We start from the raw sequence: 20851 nt of genomic DNA, 5'->3' as shown, positions 1-20851 counted from the left end.
TAAAGTGTAGCATACTGTTTCAGTACCCTTCGGAGGTTATTGATCTGTCACCAAACTACCTCCAAATCAGTTAGGATAAATGATCGGTGTTCTTTTCCTTTCTTTCATGTTTACATGATTCCTTCTGGTAAACACTTAAAAAAAAAAAAAAAAGCTTTAAGGTTCTTGAATCCCCAAATCCCTCATTAGCAGTCACTAGCTTTTTTTTGTAATCAGGAAAATAAAAAGAGTATCTGAAGTACCGATCAGGAGTTCGCTTTGCCCATATAACAATAACAGCATTTTTTTTAAAAAAAAAACGCTTAAGGCGATGGCAGTAATAGAAGATGCACGGATAGGTGGCTCCTGCAAATAACGGGCTTCAGCAAACGCCAAGCGCTTCACCACAAGGAGCCCGCATCTTTACGGCCACGCAAAGCGCCCGGAATGCACCGCACTTTGCATCGGCTGCAGAAATAACGCAGGACGAGACTCACACCGGTGCCCATCCGCTGCGTTTCTAACCCATGCACATGGCCAAGGGACAGACACCGAACACTGTTTCATTCAACTCGGGCCGGGGAGCGCGATCCATCCCGAGTTCGCCCGGCGTAGAGAGTGCTCTCTCTGCGTGCGTGTGTGTGTGTGCGTGCGTGCGAGGGAGCCCCAACCTCGGGGCATCTCCCCTCGCCGGGCAGTTTGGCTTCATTTGTTTCCTATTTCTGCTACATGGAAAGTAACTTCCATCGCAGCGCCAGGCAGCGCCGCTGAATAGAGCGGTGCTGCGGCTCCGCTTGCGTCAGATCCCTCCGCGGAGCCGGCCCCGGCCCCCTCCCTGCCTTCCTCCCGCCCGCGATCGGCCTCCACGGAGAGAAAGCGCCTCCCAGCCAGCCCGCGGCTCCGGCTCCGGCTCCGGCTCCGGCTCCATCTCTCTCCAGCTGGAAATAAATAAACAAATCGCACCTTCGGCCGGGGTGGGGGTGGGGGGGTCTCACCGCGCCGGGCGCGGGGTCGCCGGGGGCGCAGGCACTCCTTTTTCTCTCCAGGGGGCGGGAGCGGGAGCGCGGGCCGGGGCCGGGCAGGCGGCGGCGGACTCTTTTCTGCGGCGGAGGGATCCGCGGCGGAGGCGGCGGCGGCCGGAGCCGCTTGCCTGAGAGTTGTTGTTTCCTCCTCCTCCGCCTCCGCCTCCGCCGCCGTCGCTTGAATGGTGGAGCCGAGGCTGGGCTCGCGAGCACGCCAGTGACAGCTATAGGGCCGGCGGAGGCACCATCCCCGCTTCCCCTGGGCGGCGGGGTGTCCCGCCCGCGGCCCCGAAGTGACCCACAAACATGTCTTGCGAGAGGAAAGGCCTCTCGGAGCTGCGATCGGGTAAGTGGAGGGGGGCTCCCGGGGCCGCTGGGCACCGGGCGATGCCGCTCGCGGTGCTCCTCCGCCCCCCGCCGCCCGGCGGCTCAGCAGTCTTCCCCCGTTCCCCCTCTCTCTCTCTCTCCCGCGCAGAGCTCTACTTCCTCATCGCCCGGTTCCTGGAAGATGGACCCTGTCAGCAGGCGGCTCAGGTACGGCGGCGCGCGGCGCGGGCCGGGCCGGGTTCGGCGCTCGCGGGCGTGGGGGAGGGCGGCGGCGGCGGCGGCGGCGCGGGGCCGCGGCCCGGGGCGCGGGGCTCAGCTCTCCCCGCTTTGTTGTTGCAGGTGCTGATCCGCGAGGTGGCCGAGAAGGAGGTAAGGGCGGCGGCGGCGGACCGCGCGCGTCCTGCCGCCGCCGAGCGGCCGCCCTCGGGCCCGCGGCGCCGCCGCCGCCGCCGCCGCCGCCGCCGGGGTTGGGACGCGGGGCGCGGGGTCCCCGGCGGGGCGCGGGCGGGCGGGGGAGGGGCGCGGGCGGGCCGGGGCCGGGGGGCCCGGGCTCACGGGACGCCCTCTCCCCCGCAGCTGCTGCCGCGGCGCACCGACTGGACCGGGAAGGAGCATCCCAGGACCTACCAGAACCTGGTGAGGCATTCGCGCCGCGGAGCAAAGAAACTTTTCCCCGACTCGGAATAAAAATTGAATTTCCCGCAATTTTTTTTTTTTTTTTTTTTTTTTTTTTTTAACAGAGACAAAAACTTGGCCCCAGAACGGGAAAGCTCCCAAAGGCTGGGGTTGGGGGGATCGTTGGGAAGTGGGCGCGGGGGCCGCGGGGGGCAGCGGCCGGGGGGACCTGCACCCCGGGGCCGTAGGGGCTGCCGACAATTTATCGGTGATGTTTGGTTAATGGGCTAGAAATAAAGATACGTCATGAGTGTGTTGTGCAGTGCAAGGCCCGGAGGAGGAGGGGCCGGCGCGCGCGGCCGGGCGGGCGCGGGGGCGCGCGCGGCGGCGGCGGCGGCGGGAGCGGCGCGCGGGGGGCGCGCCTGCAGCTCGGCTCGCGCGGGCGGCGCGGCGCGCTCGGCCGCTGCACACAATGGCTGGGGACAGAGCTCCGGAGCGGCATTAGCCATTCACAGGCTGGCTCCTCGGCAGCGGCGGAACCGTGGCAAGACTTATCTTTTTTTTTTTTCTATTTCTTTTTTGTTTTCTTTTTGTTTTCTTTAAATTCAGAGCTATGTATTTTTTTTGTGTGTTTTTTTTGTTTTTTTTTGTTGTTGGAGGGGTTCGGATGTGTGATAGTTGGCCTTCAGAACATAACTGCATTTACCGAAACAGCGCTCGCACAAGTGTAAAAGCTTGTGATACCCTAAAAAGCCAGAAGTTGAACAGGCTTTTTTTCTAATTTTGCTAATTGCGGGGTGTTCTCTGCCCCCTTGTCCGATGAACGGTTAGTAAAGGTCACGGAAGCGGTTTGTTTTTGTTTTTGTTTTTTTGTTTTTTTAATTCTTAGCCACGTTTGTAGGGAAGATGCATCTCTGGAAGTAAAAGTTTTCCGATTTATCTTAGGATATATTTTTGTTAAATAGTTTTAATATGCCCACCACTTCATTTTTGCGGGTTTTCAAGATGGATATTTTAGTAGTTTGTAGACATTGACTTCTAAATATGGACTTAAGACTTTAGGATTGTTGTCTGCGAAAAGAGACGTATCTGTATCGGGGAGTTTAATTTTGCATGCTCTTTTCTCCTAAACGGATTTAGGTTATTTGTATGAACGCGCGCGCGCGCGCGTGTGTGTGTGTGTGTGTGTGTGTGTGTGTGTGTGTGTGTGTGTTGGGCAGTTAAAGCACTCACTCGGAGGCAAATCAAGCATTTAAAATTTATGCATGCATTGATTTTCTGAGACATTTGCAACTGATGTTGTGATGTAATTAATGACTGTTACTTAATGAGGGCTTCTGAAATATTTGGACGTTTCAAAGCTCTTAGAATTGAATGGCTCGAGTAGGGTAAAGGCATGACATGATTTTGATTTGATGACTTGTCTTTCATTTGGATGTAGAACATTTAACAAGTCCAAGTCTTTTATTCTGATTTAATATAGGCTGCTGATAAATGCCTACATCTGTTGAAATAAGCAAGGGCACTAAGGTTTAGTAAATTTAATGGAAACATTAACAGTTTGCACGTAGTGAATGATTTAGGCTAGCTTCATTCAATACTTGGCTAAAATGAATAGAACTTGAAGCCAACTCAAATTCATTAACTTAAGTATTTAAATTTTTAGATTGTAATCTTTGACAAAATCTGAAGTGTCTTGCTTGTTACTCCAAAAAACTAAAGATTATAATTTTACTTTTAAAGAATTGGACAGATTTTACAAAACTCATCTTTGCATCTTATAAAAACCAACAGCCCCCAAGTTGTTAAAGATTGCTGTGTTTTCTTGGAGACAGTTGGTAATGTTAGATTTATATTTTTAAAATGAAGTGGCTAATCTGGCCAAATAAGGGGAATGTCTTATCCTTGTAGAGTATCATTTTGTTTTCTCCAGTAACAAAAAAGGGCACCAATGTTGATTTTTTATTTAATTTAATTTTTTAGAGGGTTTCTTGTCTCTCAAATATTAGTGCATTTATATTCCTGGCTCTTTCTCAAAACTTAGGACACAATAAGTAAAGTCTTCATTGGTGTGTTATTTATCGTCATCTGCCTATTTTGCATGGAAGTGGTTCTTATTTGGAATGTTTCCATCCTTATATTAGAACAATCTTGTTGGCATTTCATGAGGAAGTTAAAATTCTCATTAGAATTCAGAGTTCTCTGGATCATTTTATTATTCATTCAGCATGTTGCTCACTCCATATCTACTGGATACAAGGCATCATTCAAGATGCTTTCATATTCATCAAACTGTAGGTGTGTAGGTATTCTGTTTAACTTTGACTTTTTAATTGAGATTTAGTTTGCTCTAAAAATATTTTGGAACAGCAGGTATCTGAGCACAGTCTTGCTTAATAGTAAGTAGGATCTTGAATTTTATGTCTAGGTGAACATGCAAAACTTTGTATAGTATTCTCTATTGTCTTAATTTATTCTTAAGACTTAAACATGTTTAACTTCGTTGCCTATCAAATTACTTTTATTTGGCATTGATTTGAAGATTATTTTGATGAGTGAAACTAAAATTACTATTTTTGATAGGTGGTTTCAGTAGTGTCTACCTGTACCTGGAAATTTGTTGTTATATTCCTGATAAATGATTAATATTTTAAAGGGAAAAATTCATATGTCAGATTAAAATTTCTAGAAAAATCTCAAATTAGTTATTTAGGATGGGAAGTAATATTTGTGTTTATGAGCTTAAAAATAGGAGGAGATTAGTATCTGCAGTCAGTCTACAGATAGAATCAGTGATTGCGTTTTGACCAAGAGGAAAGTGGAGATTTATGAGCAGTTTTAAAAGTTTACAGATTTAAAAGAAAAATTGATGTGTTTATTTCAAGTATGATTGACAAAATTTCATTGTGATTAATCCCCTCTACCTTAAGATTTAAAGTATTTTTAATAGGAAATTAAAACTTTTTTTGGCTCTATGGTATATGTCTAATTAGTGTTTTATTTTTAAAAACAAGACACCAATTTAAAGCAAAAGGAATTTTAAAAAAGTTTTATCAGAAGTCTTATTTTTTAAATGGACTGAGGCTTAGGAGACAAACTATAGAATAGGAAAACTCAAATAATTTTTGGACAATAATTTGTTTATTTCTTAGTTTGCATAGTGGAATTAGTTGGTTTGTTAATTTCCCTTTCTAGTCGCCACCTTACTGGTGGTTGCATATTTATGAAGAGATCTTGACACAGAAATTGTATGCTTTTTTACTATAATAGATTTGGGACTCGGATCACATTTCTTGATTACATGGTGTTTTGTTTTGTTTTTTCTTCTTTTCAAAACAGGATTCATGTTTTGCCAGTCTGTTAAAATAATATGATTATGTTTTGTAGTGGTATTTACTTATCTTAAAATGATACCACTTTATTAGAAATAATTCTATTTAAATTAAATGATTGGGAGCCAGGAGATGTGGCACTGTGATCAGCAGTTAACCTGTAGGTAATCTCCAGCAAGTCAGTTCCGAGGGTCCCAGTTATTCATGAAATAAGTGAATTACAACTTTTCTAATCTGAAAATCTGTTTTTGAAATAGAAATAGCAATACATTGTCCCTAATAATTCAACTCTTTCCTTTTGCAGTTTCATTATCGAAAACACAGAAAAGTAGAAATAGAGAAATTAGGCAGATTTTAACATTTTATAAATGTTTTTGATAGTGCCATTGTTAGGTTGTAGTATGATTTCTCTTTGCAAGGATGAAAATTTTTGAGACACTAACCACATTGTTCACTACCTCTTTACCCTATAATTTAGTATGTTTTTTGATATGGTTTAAGTATTAGGTTTAATAAATTATTGGTGGTCTTAGATTCTGAGATGAATAGGAACCATAGGTAGGAATTACTTAGGTATGTATCAAGTACACATTATTTAGAGTGTGCTGATTAATGTGAAAGTTAAGGTGAAAAACATAGACAAGTTTTAGGGAAAAAATATATAACACTTTAAATGTTTTTGAATCAGGGAATCTCATTCTATATTAAAGATAACAGTACTTTTCAAAACTTAACCAGTATAATTTGGGGTGGAGTGTGCCTTATGAAGTAATTGTGTGTTGCAGAGTTTCCATTTCCGTTTTTAATATGGTATCAATGAAATAGTAAGCTTAGCTTGGTAGCCTCTAAAACAGGGCTTTAATGTATCATGATCATCATAACAAATGTAATGTTAGCTGAAGGGGACAAAACTACATCTTTTCTTATCCATGCAATTATTATAATAGTACTTATGTCATTTTTAATAGTGAGATATTTATAAACATTTCAAAATTAAATAAGTACCAATTAAAATCTTAATACTCTTGAATTGGCATTATGTAAAGAGGAAGTTGTATTAGCTTCTCCCTAACTACATAGTGATGTTTTAATTGTTATCTTGTAGAATAATAAGTACAGCAGGAATCTGTTTCCCAGTCTATCAAATGGGCTAATAATAGCACCTGCATTGTAAGATTCTGTGAGTGATAACAGACTGGCACAAGTTACATGCTAATAAGGGTTTGTGTTTGCTATTACTAGAACTATAGTAGTTGTAATAAAGTTGTTCCAATTATAGCTTTCTAATGTATTATTGTTCAATTTAAGGAAAACATTATTTCAAAAACAAGTATACATAACTTTCTGAACATAACAGCTACAGTATAAAAAAGGGTACTTTAAAACTTCAGAAAATACTATTAGTATAATTACTTTCAGATTCAAGAATAAAATAATTAAGCCTATGATATAAAAAAAGTATAGTAAATACCAAAAATAAATAATTCTTTAAAAATACTAGGTAGAATATCTAGAAAACTATTGATGGTCTTTATAGTGATTCAAACAACAGTATTTTTCTGTAACAACATTAAGAAGTATTTCGGTGTTTGAAATATCTAGAATTGATTAGAGGATATATGAAGCTTTTTTCTTTTGATAGGTGACATTTAGGAATATGTGAAGGATCATCTGACTCCTATCCAGAGATTTATATAATTTAAAATCATCACAGTAGTTTGTATTCTCTTTGGGAATAGTCCGTGTATTGCCAGTGTGGCTTAATGCTATGTGTTTTTTTAATTAAAGAGTTTAATAAAGACTTTCAAAAATTCTTAAGTGTATATTAGGTTAAATACTCTGAATATCAATTTTTCAATCCACTTGTTATTTCTTTATTAGATAACTAGAAACTTCTCTCACTGCAACCATACTCCTCTCTCCCTCCGCCCCCTCAAGTTTGTGGTTATATATATCACTACATATTTGTAGCAAATATAAAATTGTATTTTACCCAACTTATTCTGGATAAATAATACCAAACAGGTTGATTTTATTCTTCCTAGTAATTCCCTCACAAAATTTTAGAATTCAGAATGTTGTCATACTAAGCAAAGGGGCAGTTATACTACACATACCCATTTAGAAACACTTTCTATTTTAAAGTTTAGTTAACTTTAAGAAAGTCATTACAATGAGTGTATTAGAAAAAAAATTACTAGTAGTAAAAATTTATGTTAAGTTGCTTTCATAATTACATATATAGAGAAAAAAGACTATTTGATAATAGGAACCAAATTGAATTTTTTAAAAATATATATTTTATTGATTTTTTTTTACAGAGAGGAAGGGAGAGGGACAGAGAGAAACATGGATGAGAGAGAAATATCAATCAGCTGCCTCCTGCACACTCCCCACTGGGTATGTGCCCACAACCAAGGTACATGCCCTTGACTGGAATCTAACCTGGGACCCTTGATTGTGCAGGCCAATGCTCTATCCACTGAGCCAAACCGGTTAGGGCCCAAATTGAAATTTTTATAAATAAGTTTAAAATGTGTAAAGTTATCAGTTTCTGTGTTTTTGTTTTGTTTATGAGCTGCTAGGTTTGTGAAATGAGTAATTTATGAAAATTAATAAATGATTTAGAAGTTATTAAATATGTTACTGAGCATATGGAATATAGATTGCAAGTATTTTATAACAGATTGGGGGAAGTGATACTACTTTTTTAAATTGAATTTGAGAATTGAGGGTACTGAAAAATCAAATTATGATAATGTAAATTGAAATATTTAGATGTAAGCAGCTTTGGTCTCTAGAGAAGGCAGTCATTATGTTTAAAGCAGGTCTACCTTTGGTTATTTGCCTTAGACACACACACACACACACACACTCACACCCTTCCCGAGTGTTTGGAGCTCAAGGATCATTTAAGGAAGAGGATGGTTGGATGAAAAGTTTTGATATTAAGAAAAATTAGGTAGCAACATGGTCTGATACAACTTCCACTTAATTAAAAGTAATTGAAATTGTAAGAGACATGAGATTTGTATTATAAGGCTAAGTTATTCATGACAGCATAAATGGTGGCAGCCTTCTACAAAGGAAGCACATAAGAAAAATCCATGTAGTGATTCTGGACTCCAGACAGCCTGTTGTCATGATGGCATGACCCATTTGGTCTCTGTCATGGATAAATAAGAGGCACATAGTCTTCTCAGACATTATAATATAAATGCAAGAAATATTTACCTTTGCTTTTGTCACTTGATACTAGTTTAGTTGTGGGGTGTGGAAATAATAAATTCAAGCAACTTGGAGAAATACACATTTTCTTAAACAGCTTTACTGCTATTGTATATGTGGTGTTAGTTATTTTGAGTACAGTGTTTGAAACTGAAACTACTAAAAATGAAACTGGGTGTTCTCTTAAAATTACTTATTTTGGCATCTTAAGCCTATACTGTTTAAGAATTTTTCATCTTTAAATTAATAAATAACGAACTTTTACAACAGAATTAGCAAATATGACTTGATTTAAAAGCAAAACTTCAAAGTGTATTTAAATAATTAAGCTTTGTTGTGTTTCAGATTTTTACATATCATTGTGTTTTGTGGAAACCTTAATTTTGGATAGGTTTGGGTGTTTTGTTTTCTGTTTTGTGTGTGTGTGTGTGTGTGTGTGTGTGTGTATGTGTTTTAGCAGAATATAGCATGTGATGAATAAAATTTGAAAGCAATACTTTATTTTCTTTAAATGAAAATTGTATTGATAATTGTATTTATCGTACAACTGAATTATCTAAATGAGTTCTTAGGTGGTTGATTAAATCGTGAGTATAAGACAGTCTCTCAAATGTGTTTATGCACAGTTATGAGTAAATAAACCACCAAGATCAATTTTTAAAAAAATCTTTTTCTTTTTTTTTTTTAAGTATATTTTTTATTGATTTTTTTACAGAGAGGAAGGGAGAGAGAGAGAGAGCTAGAAACATTGATGAGAGAGAAACATCGACCAGCTGCCTCTTGCACACCCCCTACCGGGGATGTGCCCGCAACTAATGTACATGCCCTTGACCAGAATCGAACCTGGAACCCTTCAGTCCGCAGACCAACGCTCGACCACTGAGCCAAACTGGTTTCGGCCCACCAAGATCAATTTTGACACCTAATATGACTCTATTAATTTTATTATAAAGAAATCATAGGCAACTAAGTACTTCTAAGATCAGTTTTCCAGCTTAGAAGATTTGACTTGAAAGTGATTAAATGGGTTCTAGTAAGTTTATAATAATGAAACGTGACAATGGAGGGTGTAATATTTTGAGAAGGAAACTGTAATGTAATAAAAATAAGTTAACTTGCAATCATGAGATCTGGGTTTGATTATTGTTTTTCTTTTTAAATGTATGACCTTGGACATACAGCATAACCTTTGGACTTCAGTTTTCTTTACTTGTGAAGTGGGTAAATACTTGTTTGTGAAGATAGATAAATTTGGAGAATACTTGGCAGTGTGTATGTGTATGTGTGTGTGTGTGTGTGTGTGTGTCTAGAGAGAGAGATAGAGAGAGGTAATATATTGTCCAGGATGCCTTTACAGTCACTATCAGCGCGGCTCGGAGCACGCCCTCCACCCCAGCGGACACATGGGTGGGGGTGGGGGGGGCTGTGCGTGAGCTGCAGAGGAAACACTTTCTGACTGCTTATTGCTAAGCTCCCTAAGGGCTCCTGGACTATGAGAGGGGGCTGGCTGGGTCAAGAGACCCGTCATCCTAGTGTATGAATTTCATGCACCAGGCCTCTAGTCCTATATAATAAAAGCCTAATTTGCAAATTGTCTCCTCATCCGGAAGTTCAGCCAGGGGGCAAAGTCAAGCACCCTCGACTCCTCCCCCGGGCCAGCCCTTCCCTGGCCGGCAGCAGTGGCAGGCAGCTGGGGAAGGGGGGAGCTCCCAGCTGGCAGCCTCTAGGGGCTCTACCTGTGCAGGAATTTCATGCACCAGGCCTCTAGTTTCATATATTTGTCTATGTGAAGATGTGATTAGTAAAATTACTCAGAGAAAACTTGTACACTTGCTTTAATGAATATACATAAAATTTAACATATACTTCGTAATAATGTAAAAAATTTATAATTATAACTAGAAGTTTGTTTTTTTTTTTTTCAAATATATTTTATTGATTTTGTACAGATAGGAAGGGAAAGAGATAGAGAGTTAGAAACATCAATGAGAGAGACTCATCGATTAGCTGCCTCTTGCACACCCCCTACTGGGGATATGCCCGCAACCAGGGTACATGCCCCTGACCGGAATCGAACCCGGGGCCCTTCAGTCCCCAAGCCGACGCTCTATCCATTGAGCCAAACCGGTCCCGGCTATAACTAGAAGTTTTGATAAGTTTAGGGGCTGGGTTATAAAGTGATTAAATAACAAATAGATTTTTTTTAAATTTATGAATTTTGTTTTTGTGCTAAATAGTCATAAAAAATAGTAACTATAGTCCATTAAGCTGACCTTTTATTTAATTTATTTTTAATCAACTGAGGATTTTTTTTCTTTTTTCACTAATTTTTAGAGAGAGAGGAAAGGGGAGGGGAGAAAGAGAAACATCTATTGGTTGCTTCCCTTGCTTGCCCTGACTAGAAGTCAAAACCGCAAACTAGGTATGTACCCTAACTATAAATCGAACCCACAACCCTCTGGTGTACTGATGATTCTCTAACCAACTGAACCACCCATCCAGAGCTAAGCTGACCTTTTAGTACTTAAAACTAGAACAGAGAGCAAAAGCAGGTAGCCTTTCAGTTCTGAAAAAATGCTGAGAAAAATAGATGAGACAATCTGAAAAACATTCTTTTTAGAACTAATCAGCTTTTCTAGAAATGAAGTACCTAGTCAAATTAAATCATACTAGTGGTAATTATGAGGTGGATCTTATTTTTAGAGGGACCTCTTATATACTAGACAAAGGACTGGCATTTTTCTCACAGGTAAACTTAAGTAATTGGAATTAATATATTGATCTAGTCTCACTTGGAAAAGACCCTTAAAAAGATGATCTTCCTTTTTTTCCTCCTTGTTTAGGTCTAGAAAGGTTTTATATATACTATATATATATACAGGGGTGCCTCACACAACGAACTTAATTCGTTCCAGGAGCAAGTTTGTTATGCGAAAAGTTCGTTATGTGAAACGCGTTTTCCCATAACAATACATGTTAAAAAAAATAATTCGTTCTGTAGCATAAAATATGCTAAGATGACATAAAAAAAGATAAATTTTTTGTTATTATTTTTATTTAGATACATCTAAAAACATAATTTTTTTTTAAAAAAACACACATTTTTTTAATTTTAAGACAGACTAAGTAGAGTCTACCGAATCTTGCACATCTTCATCCATTTTCTGCTTTTTGGCCGATGGTTTCATGAAAAACCTGTCCAAAGTCGTTTGTTTTTCTCTTTTCTCCAACATCTGCCGGAAATAACGGACAAGAGTATCGGAGTAAAGATCGTTGATCCTGTTTGCTTCAGCTGAATCCAGATACAGTGTATTGAGTTTAACCTAAAAGGACGACTGCCGTGATATGTGCGTGATTTAATTCGTAATGAACGATTGCCGCGATACGTGCTTAAGTTAAGCGCAGTGACTAATGACTGCCTGCAGTGCCTGCGCGGAAGGATGCAATACATCGGCAGTGATCGTGGAAGCTCAGGCGAAGCAGTCGTGGAAGCTCGGGCAAAGCGGTCGTGGAAGCTCGGGCGACTTCGTTGTGTGAAACGAAGTTCGTTGTATGAATCATGAAATGAAGTTCGTTGTGTGCGCTGTTCGCTGTGCGAGGCGTTCTTTATGCGAGGCACCACTGTATATATAAAATATGAAAGGTCAACATGTAAAAGCCTCTTGGTACTATGATCATCTCCTGATGTGGTGATTTTAAAGTCCTAGTCTTATAGATGAGGACATTGAGACTTCCAAGTAAAATGTTTTTCCCATGCTTAGTTAGGAAGCTTAAGTCTAGGCGATCTGACTTTAGGGCCCTTAACCAAACTACTGACCTTTTTTTTAAAAATTGAGTAGATAAGTTCTTACTGATAGTACATTTGGTAGAATGTAGTAGTGGCTTCCAGGTTCTTTATATTCTGTTCCACTGATAACACCTACATTTAAACCATACCTTCCACTGATAATGAGAACATTTTCTTGGCTGGAGGGGTTAGCTGTTTATATGAAGTAGCATGCTATATAGAAGCAGGTTGGTTTATCGCAAAATGCAGGAGAATAAGCCACTCTAAGAGCTCAGTTTCTTTTCTTTGGTTCTTCCTTGCTACAATTAATATTTTCGGAGGTTTTTCTATTGTTCAATTGTAATTTATAATTCTAGAAATACTTTATATAAGCAGTCTGAGAAAGGAGTGCTACATATTTATGATTGGGCCAAGATGGAGAAGTTATGAGCAGAGTTGCCTTTGTTTTGCAGAATTGTATTACCCCTAAGGCTGGAAAAGTTGCTACGTAGAACCCAAGGATCATTCTTTAGATCTGGGTAAATTATGGCTGACATGGGCAAACTGCAGATCTGTTTTTGCAAGGCTCCTAAGCTAAAGTTAATACTTTTTAAAAGAGTTGGATATAGATAGTATTTCTCATCTATCTGTTTTATATAATGTAACATACTTACTAAAAGGCTAATTATGTTTAATTCAAGTTCTAGCCATTAATTATAGACAGTTAACAAAAGATTGTTGTTACTAGTATATTAAGTGATTCTCAATTGATATTGGAGGTAGGGGCAGGGATATGAAAAGTTTGAAAAGGCTCTGGCCAGTCCATAGGTCTAGGAGTGAATCACAGTAAGGTGGCATCAGGGCTTGCATCCATTGATCAGGCTCTTGTATCTTAGTGGGAGAGGAGATGAAATTTTTATCAAAAGGGGCATGGATTTAAAAAAGTGGAGCACTACTGATAAATGTCCAGTTTTTAAAATAACTATTTTTTAATAGTAATAAAGTTTTATAGTCTTAACCCTTTTGGTGTAACCTACTTATACCTCTTTTCTAACTTTATTTTTAATTTTCCAAATAGAAGAAGAAACTTGAAAAGTTCTTTTATTCCTTTTTATTGAATTTATTGGGGTGACACTGGTTAAAATTATACAGGTTTTAGGTGCATAGTTCTATAGCACATCATCTATTCACCACCCGAAGTCAGGTCTTCTTCCATTACCATTTATCCCCCCTACACTCTCCTCCACCATACCCCCACTCTCCTCTTCCTGGCAGTCACCACAATGCTGTCCCTGGCTGTGAGTTTTTTCTTTTTCTTTCTTTTCCTATTTGCTCAATACCTCCAAATCCTCTGACCTAGCCTTCCCACCATCACCATAGCTGTCAGCCTGCTCTCTATGAGTCTGTCTCTATTTTGCTTGTTAGTTCATTTTGTTCATAAGATTCCACAGATGAGTGAAGTCACATGGTATTTGTCTTCCTCTGGCTGGTTTATTTCATTTGGCATAATGCTCTGCAGATCTATCTATTCTGTCACAAAGAGTAAGATTTCTTTTTTTATAGCCAAGTAGTAGTCCATTATGTAAATGTACCATAGTTTTTTTTATCGACTCATCTACAGATGGATAATTGGGCTGCTTCCAAATTTTGGCTATTGTAAATAATGCTGCAATGCACCAAGGGGTGGATATATTCTTTTTAATTAGTGTTTCGGGTTTCAGATTAGCTCCCAGAAGTTAAACTGCAGGGTCATAAAGCAGTTCTATTTTTTATTTTTTGAGGTAATTCCATACTGCTTTCTTTCCACAGTGGTCGTACCAGTCTGCATTCCCACTAACAGTGTACTAGGGTTTCCTTTTCTCCACATCCTTGCCAACGCATGCTTTTTGTTGATTTCTTAATGATAGCCATGCTAACAGGTGTGAGGTAATACCTCATTGTTCATTGGCCCTTTAAAAGGGCGCCTGTGTCTTTAGTGGACTTCTGTCTCTCCCTGCTGGTCAGATGCCCTGGTGCTTTTCACAGCCAAATGTTATGTGGGTGCCTCTTCCTGGCTTTTGGTGTTTTGGGCTGGGGGGTGGGAGGCGGGGGGAGCTGTTTTGATGTCCACCCCACGCTTCTCAAGGAGAGTCTGCAGCCAAGACATCCTTCTAGCACCTCAGCTGCCTCCTGTGGGTTCAGGACCAGTTCTTTTCAAGTCTCTGCCCTTCCTATCAGTCTTGATGTGGCTTCTGCAAACCCTTGGTTATGTGACTTCTCTTCAGCTAGTCTTCAGTTGGTTATTCAGGACGACTGTAATTTAGTTGTAATTCTAGTTTGTTCTTGGGAGGAGGTGAGTGCACTTCCACCTACTTTGTTGTCAGTTTGGACCTCCCTCTTTTTAAATTCAAGAGTTTAAAATTTTAATCTTAGTAATGTACAAAAGTAGGATTGATCACATTGATTTTCTTCAGCCATTTTGGTAGAGTATTAGTTTTATCTTTTACTTGTATCCTTAGATTTTTAAGTGCTCCCCTTTACCTATAGGAATTTATGCTCTTGCGCTTATTTTTTTTAATTGTGAGAATGAACTTAAAACGTTTCTTTTTCTGGCTCAGTTTAATGTCATCTTAAAACAATATAAAATCTCCTTTTTAGCTTGCTTACACACTGATATTTAGTTGTGTGTATATATGCTTACACACTGATATTTATTTGTGTATATACACACACACACACATATATATGTATATATATTGTATATTTGAAGCAATTGGTACTGTGGGGTTGGACAATCTGAATATGCGCTATGAAGTTAGCCTGCCTTGGTTTTATTCTCGTCTCTGCCATCCACTAAGTATGTGACCTTTCATGGTTTTACTTTTTTGCACCATAATTTCTTTATTAATGGGAATAATAATATATACATACCTTTTAGGGTTTTTAAAATAATTAACTTATATGTAAAACTTAACCACACTTACCCCAAGGGCTAGCATTTAGTGTACAGTCATTATGTTTTAGCTCTGTGTTATTAATATTTATCACACTTTAACTTCATAATTTGGTCATATTTTTTATGTGTTGAATATCTAAAGAGCTTGAAAGCAGCTCTAGTCATGGAAAGTAATGGGTATATTAGAACTGAAGGTATTTTGTTTTTCCCAAATGATAATGTATAAATATTTACTGAGAATTCAAGTATAGATATTTTTAAGAAGGCATTTTATTAGAATTTTACTTTTCTTTTAAGTTATTTAGTAGTGTAAATAAATAAAGTAATAGTTTATTCAAACCAAAAGGCTTAATATTAAAGATAGGAGCTTTTACTAATTTGAAAATTAAAAGTTATATATGTATAACCATATGAGCTTTTTTAAACTTTTTAATTCGTTTTTGGTTTTACTTTTTAAATAATGACCATGTATCAATAGTGGCATGGGTTATTGTTCATGAAGAATAATGTTTGGAAAAAGATAGTAGCAAATGATATTTTTTTCATTTTTTAAATTTAATCTTTATTGCACAGATTATTACAATTGTTTCTCCTTTTTCCCCCCCATAGCTCCCCTCCACCCAGTTCCCACCCCTCCTCTGCTTTTAACCACCCCCCCCCCCCCCCCCCGCACTGTCCTCATGCATAGATGTATGATTTTAGTCCAGTCTTTTCCTGCACCCCCCACACCCTTTTCTCCCTGATAATTTTCAATCCACCCCCTTTCTTTGCCCCTGACTCTATTATATTCACCAGTTTATTCTGTTCCTTAGATTTTTAATTCACTTGATTTTTAGGTCCATCTGTTGATAAATATGTATTTGTTGTTCATAATTTTTATCTTTACTTCTTTCTTCTTCCACTTCTTAAAGAATACCTTTCAGCATTTCATATAATACTGGTTTGGTGGTGATGAATTCCTTTAGCTTTTTCTTATCTGTGAAACTCTATCTGACCTTCCATTTTGAAGGATAACTTTGCTGGATAGAGTGATCTCGGTTGTAGGTTCTTGCTATTCATCACTTTGAATATTTCTTGCCACTCTCGTCTGGCCAGAAATCAGCTGACAATTGTATGGGTGCTCCCTTGTAGGTAACTAACTTTTTCTGCTTTTAATATTCTCTCTTTGTCTTTTGCCCTTGGCATTTTAATTATGATGTGTCTTGGTGTGGTTCTCTTTGGATTCCTTTTGTTTGGGGTTCTGTGCACTTCCCTGGACTTTTAATTCTATTTCTTTCACCAGGTGGGGAAAGTTTTCTGTCATTATTTCTTCAAATGCCTCTTTGTATTCCAAATCTTTGACTTGATTCTTGCGTTCCTCTAGTCTGCTGTTGGGTCTTTGTATAATATTTTTTATTTCAGTCAGTGTATGTTTAATTTCTAGTTGGTCCTTTTTCATATCCTTGAGGGTCTCGTTAAACTTATCGGCCTTTTCTAGGAAATTCTTGAAAAATCTTATAACTTTGGTTTTGAGTTCTATATCCAGTCATTTGTTCTCCATTTCTTTCATTTGTGGTCTGTTTCTTTGACTCCGCATTTTCACTGCTTCTCTGAGTTGTTAGGATAGCTTTGTGTGCTAGGTTTCCTATATGGCCCTGTGGGTCAGCCTCCCACAGTACCATACCTGAGGTGGACACTTTTGGTGCTCCCCTTTGTGGACTGAGTGTGCAGCCTTGTTGTAGTTAAGTCTTGATTGTTGTTGGTATCACTGGGAGGAATTGGCTGTATCAGCTGTGTCTATGCCCGGAAACCTTCTCTATTGGAGACTGCCTTATAGGACCAGACTTGCAAAATTGCAAAAGCCTCTGCACTCAGCTTGGATGGGGTGGAGTCTCAGGGCTGACAATTTTGGCTTCCCATCAGCCCTGCCCTTGTGCACACGCCTCCAGACCTCTGCGTTCCACGGCTCCCAAGTTTCCGCCTGACAGTCCAGTTTCCCCCTGGAAGAGCATGGATCTCCCAGGTGCTGCTCGGAACTGGGTTTCAGTGCAGTTGGAACTGGGTTTCAGTGTAGTTGGAACGGGGGTTCAGTGTAGTCAGGAGCTTTTGACTGACTCCTTCTGCTATGGAAAGGCTTCTGCAACCTCCACAGTCAGACCTCTCTGTGTGCACTTGCACGTGTGCACGCCCCCCCCTCCAGACCCCTGTCTGCTGAGACTCCCCCAAGTCTCCCAGTCTTCATGTGCCTTTCTCTACAGTCCAAACTCCGCCCGGATGAGCCCGGATCCACGGGGTTTCGGCCGGAGCTGGTGTTCAGTGCAGTTGGAACTGAGGTTCAGTGAGGGGGGCTTCCTTTCCCCTCCCACCAGCCAGGTGCCCTTCCTCTGCGTGCGTGTCTCCCTATCTCAGCGCTTTGTGGCTCCTCTGAGCTGTGAGCTTTTTTCTTTCCTTCTAGTTGTAGATTTTCCACTCAGCAAACTTCCCTGTGGTTTTGGATGATGTCCATTCTGTCTTTTAGTTGTTATTTTGAAATTGTTGTGCAAGGCAGCAGTTTAGGTGCTTACCTAGGCCTCCATCTTGGTTTCTCCAAAAAAATAATTTTAATTTTTTTTCTTTAATATGTATTGTGTGTGACACAGTTGGGACCAGAAGGACATATATGTTCCCTGTTCTCTTATAGTTTGTGGTGAACTTGAGAATAAAAGCATTAAATCTTTACACTTTAAATTGTATAATTATAAACTGATAACATAAGTTAAGGAAAAGTCACTGAGGGTATGCACCGAAGCTATATACAGACTGATTAGGGTAAAGGAAAACAAAATTACACTGGAGGGAAGATGTAAAGCATATAGAAGAGTTGTGTGAATGGGATGTGGGGAAGTGAGTGCATCACATTAGAAAAGCCTGACAAGAGAATGCAGGTAAAGAATCTGGAAGAAGATGGGCGTGTCTAATTGTAGAAAATCGGAGCTGGAGGGTGTTTGGCTGGGAATGTGCCTGGTAAAGCAGAGAACCAGGAATGGACCAGAAATGTGTGTCAGGGTTTGTAGACCACGTCAGAGATTTAATCTGCCAAGAATAAGGAAAAGCCTCTTTTAGGTAGGTGTGACTTGACCAGATACATGCTTTGGAAAGAGCATTCTTCAAAGGAAAATAGAGAATAGGCTTGAATGAGGTAGAGGGTGTGAGTAGATGTCAGAAAGATGGTAGTTTATTGCAAAGATGATTTGAAGTTGGGCTATTATTGTGGTGAAGGAGAGAGATAGCTGCATTTAAGGATAGGAAGGACAAATCAGTTGGATTTGGTGAAACTGCTTGGATATTGGGATTGAGATGGGAGGGAGCAATGGACAAATATAAAAAAATGACATCTTGGTTTGAGGGTGTGTATATGGTGTTGCTGTCTTGGGAGGGTTTTGGCATGAGTCTTAAGAGTTCATTTTTACATGGTGAGTTGAGAAGGCTTTGGGACTTCAAAGAAATATCTCTTCTAAGAAAGTTTGATATGTATCATATAAGGACTGTCCAAGAAGAGAGTATATATAGTGTAAGAAAAGGACTTCTAGAGCTGATGTCTAGGATCTCAGACCATAAAGAACTTACTGTTTAGTGGCAAAATAGAAGTCATTGTTTCTGCAAATTTCATGTGTTCATTTATTTAACAATTAAGCACTCAGAATATATATTGCATTTAGGTACTGGGTTGACAGGTAAACGGTCTCATTTCATGCTTATGCAGGACATGACCATAAATTGGTAGTTTCAGTATAGTGTCATGGGTCTTAAGAACCCCCAAAACAAGGCAAGATCATGGTAGGACCTATATATGTGTTTTTTTCAAGGAAGGTAGAAAGGAACATAACTATCATTATATTCCACTGAGGGCTGGGTATTATTAAGAAAAATTAATACAATATAAGTATTACAAAGTGTTGGGCATAGGGTCATAAAGAAACATTTGGGAAGGAGTATATAATGTGCTATGGGAACACAAAGAGGGGACAGTGGTAATATAACAGGTCATGTAAGGCAGTAGAGCTTTGACTGAGACTTGAAAGAGAGTGGTAGTGGAAGTGGGTGGGTATAAAGATTAGATTTTAAGCAGAGAGATCAGCTTGTATAAAGTCTAAAAAGCCAGGAAGCATGAAGAGTTTAAGAATTGAAAGTATCTCTTGTAACTTTAAAATGAAATTTGATTTTGAAAAATTGTAATCATCAAGAAAATATTTAGTCAGGAAAAAATGGATTCATAATATTTTATTAAAAGATGAAATTCTGCAATAAGGATTTTCAGGTTCGTTACCTGAAATGTATTTTGCAAAAAGATTCTTAATACAGGATCATCACAAAATTACCATTAAGAAGTAATGAATTTTCTTGTTAAAATAAAATTTTTACAAGGAATTTTGGTCAATTTAAAGAAGTCACATTAGAACAATTATGTACAAATTTAGATCTGGGTTATAAGTATTTTAGATGTTTTTCTTTTAAATTTTATTGTAAGCAAATTAGGAAAGATTAGAGAAAAATATAAATATATCTAAAATATTATTTTGGTGTATTTTCTTTTAAATGCTTTTTCTATTTAGCTAATCATACTCAAGCAGATATTTGAAAAAAAGTTGGTTTTTTTTTTTTGTTGTTGTTAAGATGATATTATTAGGGAAAAAGGGATATTCTAGCAATGAGTTTGGGAAATTGTGCATTAAACACAGTTTTATCTTAAGATTTTTCAGAGGTTTTAATGTCATTGCTTTGTGATTCTCAAAAGCAGAGATGCAGTGTGTATAATTTGTATTAGAACCTTTTTCAGAAGTATTTAGTCTATCAGTACTTATTGACTGTTGTATGCCACACTGTATAATTTTAAATCAGTGTGACAGTATGGCTCCATGCTATCTCCATGACAGGAGTGTATTATGAGGAAAAGTAAAGTAAGTTCCTTTCAATTAGTTTCATCTTAGAAGGATGAATACTAGCTAAATTTTTAGAAATATCATCATGGCCTTCAGAGGTTAGAGTATGACAGTTACTACAAGATGGAGTGAAATTATTTAACCCCACACATCTCCAAATTAGTTTTATAAGGAGTTCATACTAAAATTGCCATTACTAAATGAATTAGAGTAGCAATTCTCAAACTTCTTGGCTCATAACCCCTTTACATGAATAAAGATTGTTGAAGTTCCTTTGTTTATATAGATTATAATCTCATATTTATCATTTAAAAATAGAAATTTTAAAACATTTTATTTAAATTTAAATTTATTTCACATTACTATAATTGACTTATTTTTAAAATATGCAGTCATTAAATTTTATTTATAAAGCAAATTTTGTTGAGAACAACGAAAATATAATTTTATGGAGAAAAGATAGGATAGAAAATTTGTATAAAAGTTATATATATAAAAATATGACATATATGTGAATGATTATAACATAATGTAAAAATGCAAGGTAAACAGAAGAATGAGCCCTAGCTAGTTTGGCTTAATGGATAGAGCATCAGCCTGCAGACTGAAGGGTCCCAGGCACATGCCAAGGGCACATGCCTGGGTTGCGGGCTCAGTCCCCAGTAGGGGGGTGTGCAGGAGGCAGCCAATCAATGATTCTCATCATTGATGTTTCCATCTCTCTCCCTCTCCATTCCTCTCTAAAATCA

General features: G+C 38.8%; 1 protein-coding gene across 2 annotated transcripts in view; it reads left to right on the top strand.

Annotated features, from left to right (window-relative positions):
* The first annotated feature begins 1092 nt into the window (after positions 1 to 1092).
* The window catches only part of PHIP (PHIP subunit of CUL4-Ring ligase complex), a 141369-nt gene continuing 121610 nt past the window's right edge, over positions 1093 to 20851 (top strand). Inside the window, exons 1-4 of one of the 2 annotated variants that reach the window (XM_084889481.1) lie at positions 1093 to 1347; positions 1477 to 1535; positions 1668 to 1697; positions 1905 to 1964. In XM_084889481.1, the coding sequence (XP_084745607.1) occupies positions 1308 to 1347; positions 1477 to 1535; positions 1668 to 1697; positions 1905 to 1964 (189 nt within the window). In that variant the 5' untranslated portion in view covers positions 1093 to 1307. The remainder of the gene's footprint in view (positions 1348 to 1476; positions 1536 to 1667; positions 1698 to 1904; positions 1965 to 20851) is intronic. The other variant, XM_084889482.1, reaches the window with a different exon arrangement.

This window comes from Pipistrellus hanaki (assembly GCF_964339955.1).
Source record: "Pipistrellus hanaki genome assembly, chromosome: 7".
Taxonomy (NCBI): domain Eukaryota; kingdom Metazoa; phylum Chordata; class Mammalia; order Chiroptera; family Vespertilionidae; genus Pipistrellus; species Pipistrellus hanaki.
The sequence above is the reverse complement of the archived record's forward strand: the minus strand, read 5'-3'. Positions and strand labels throughout refer to the sequence as shown.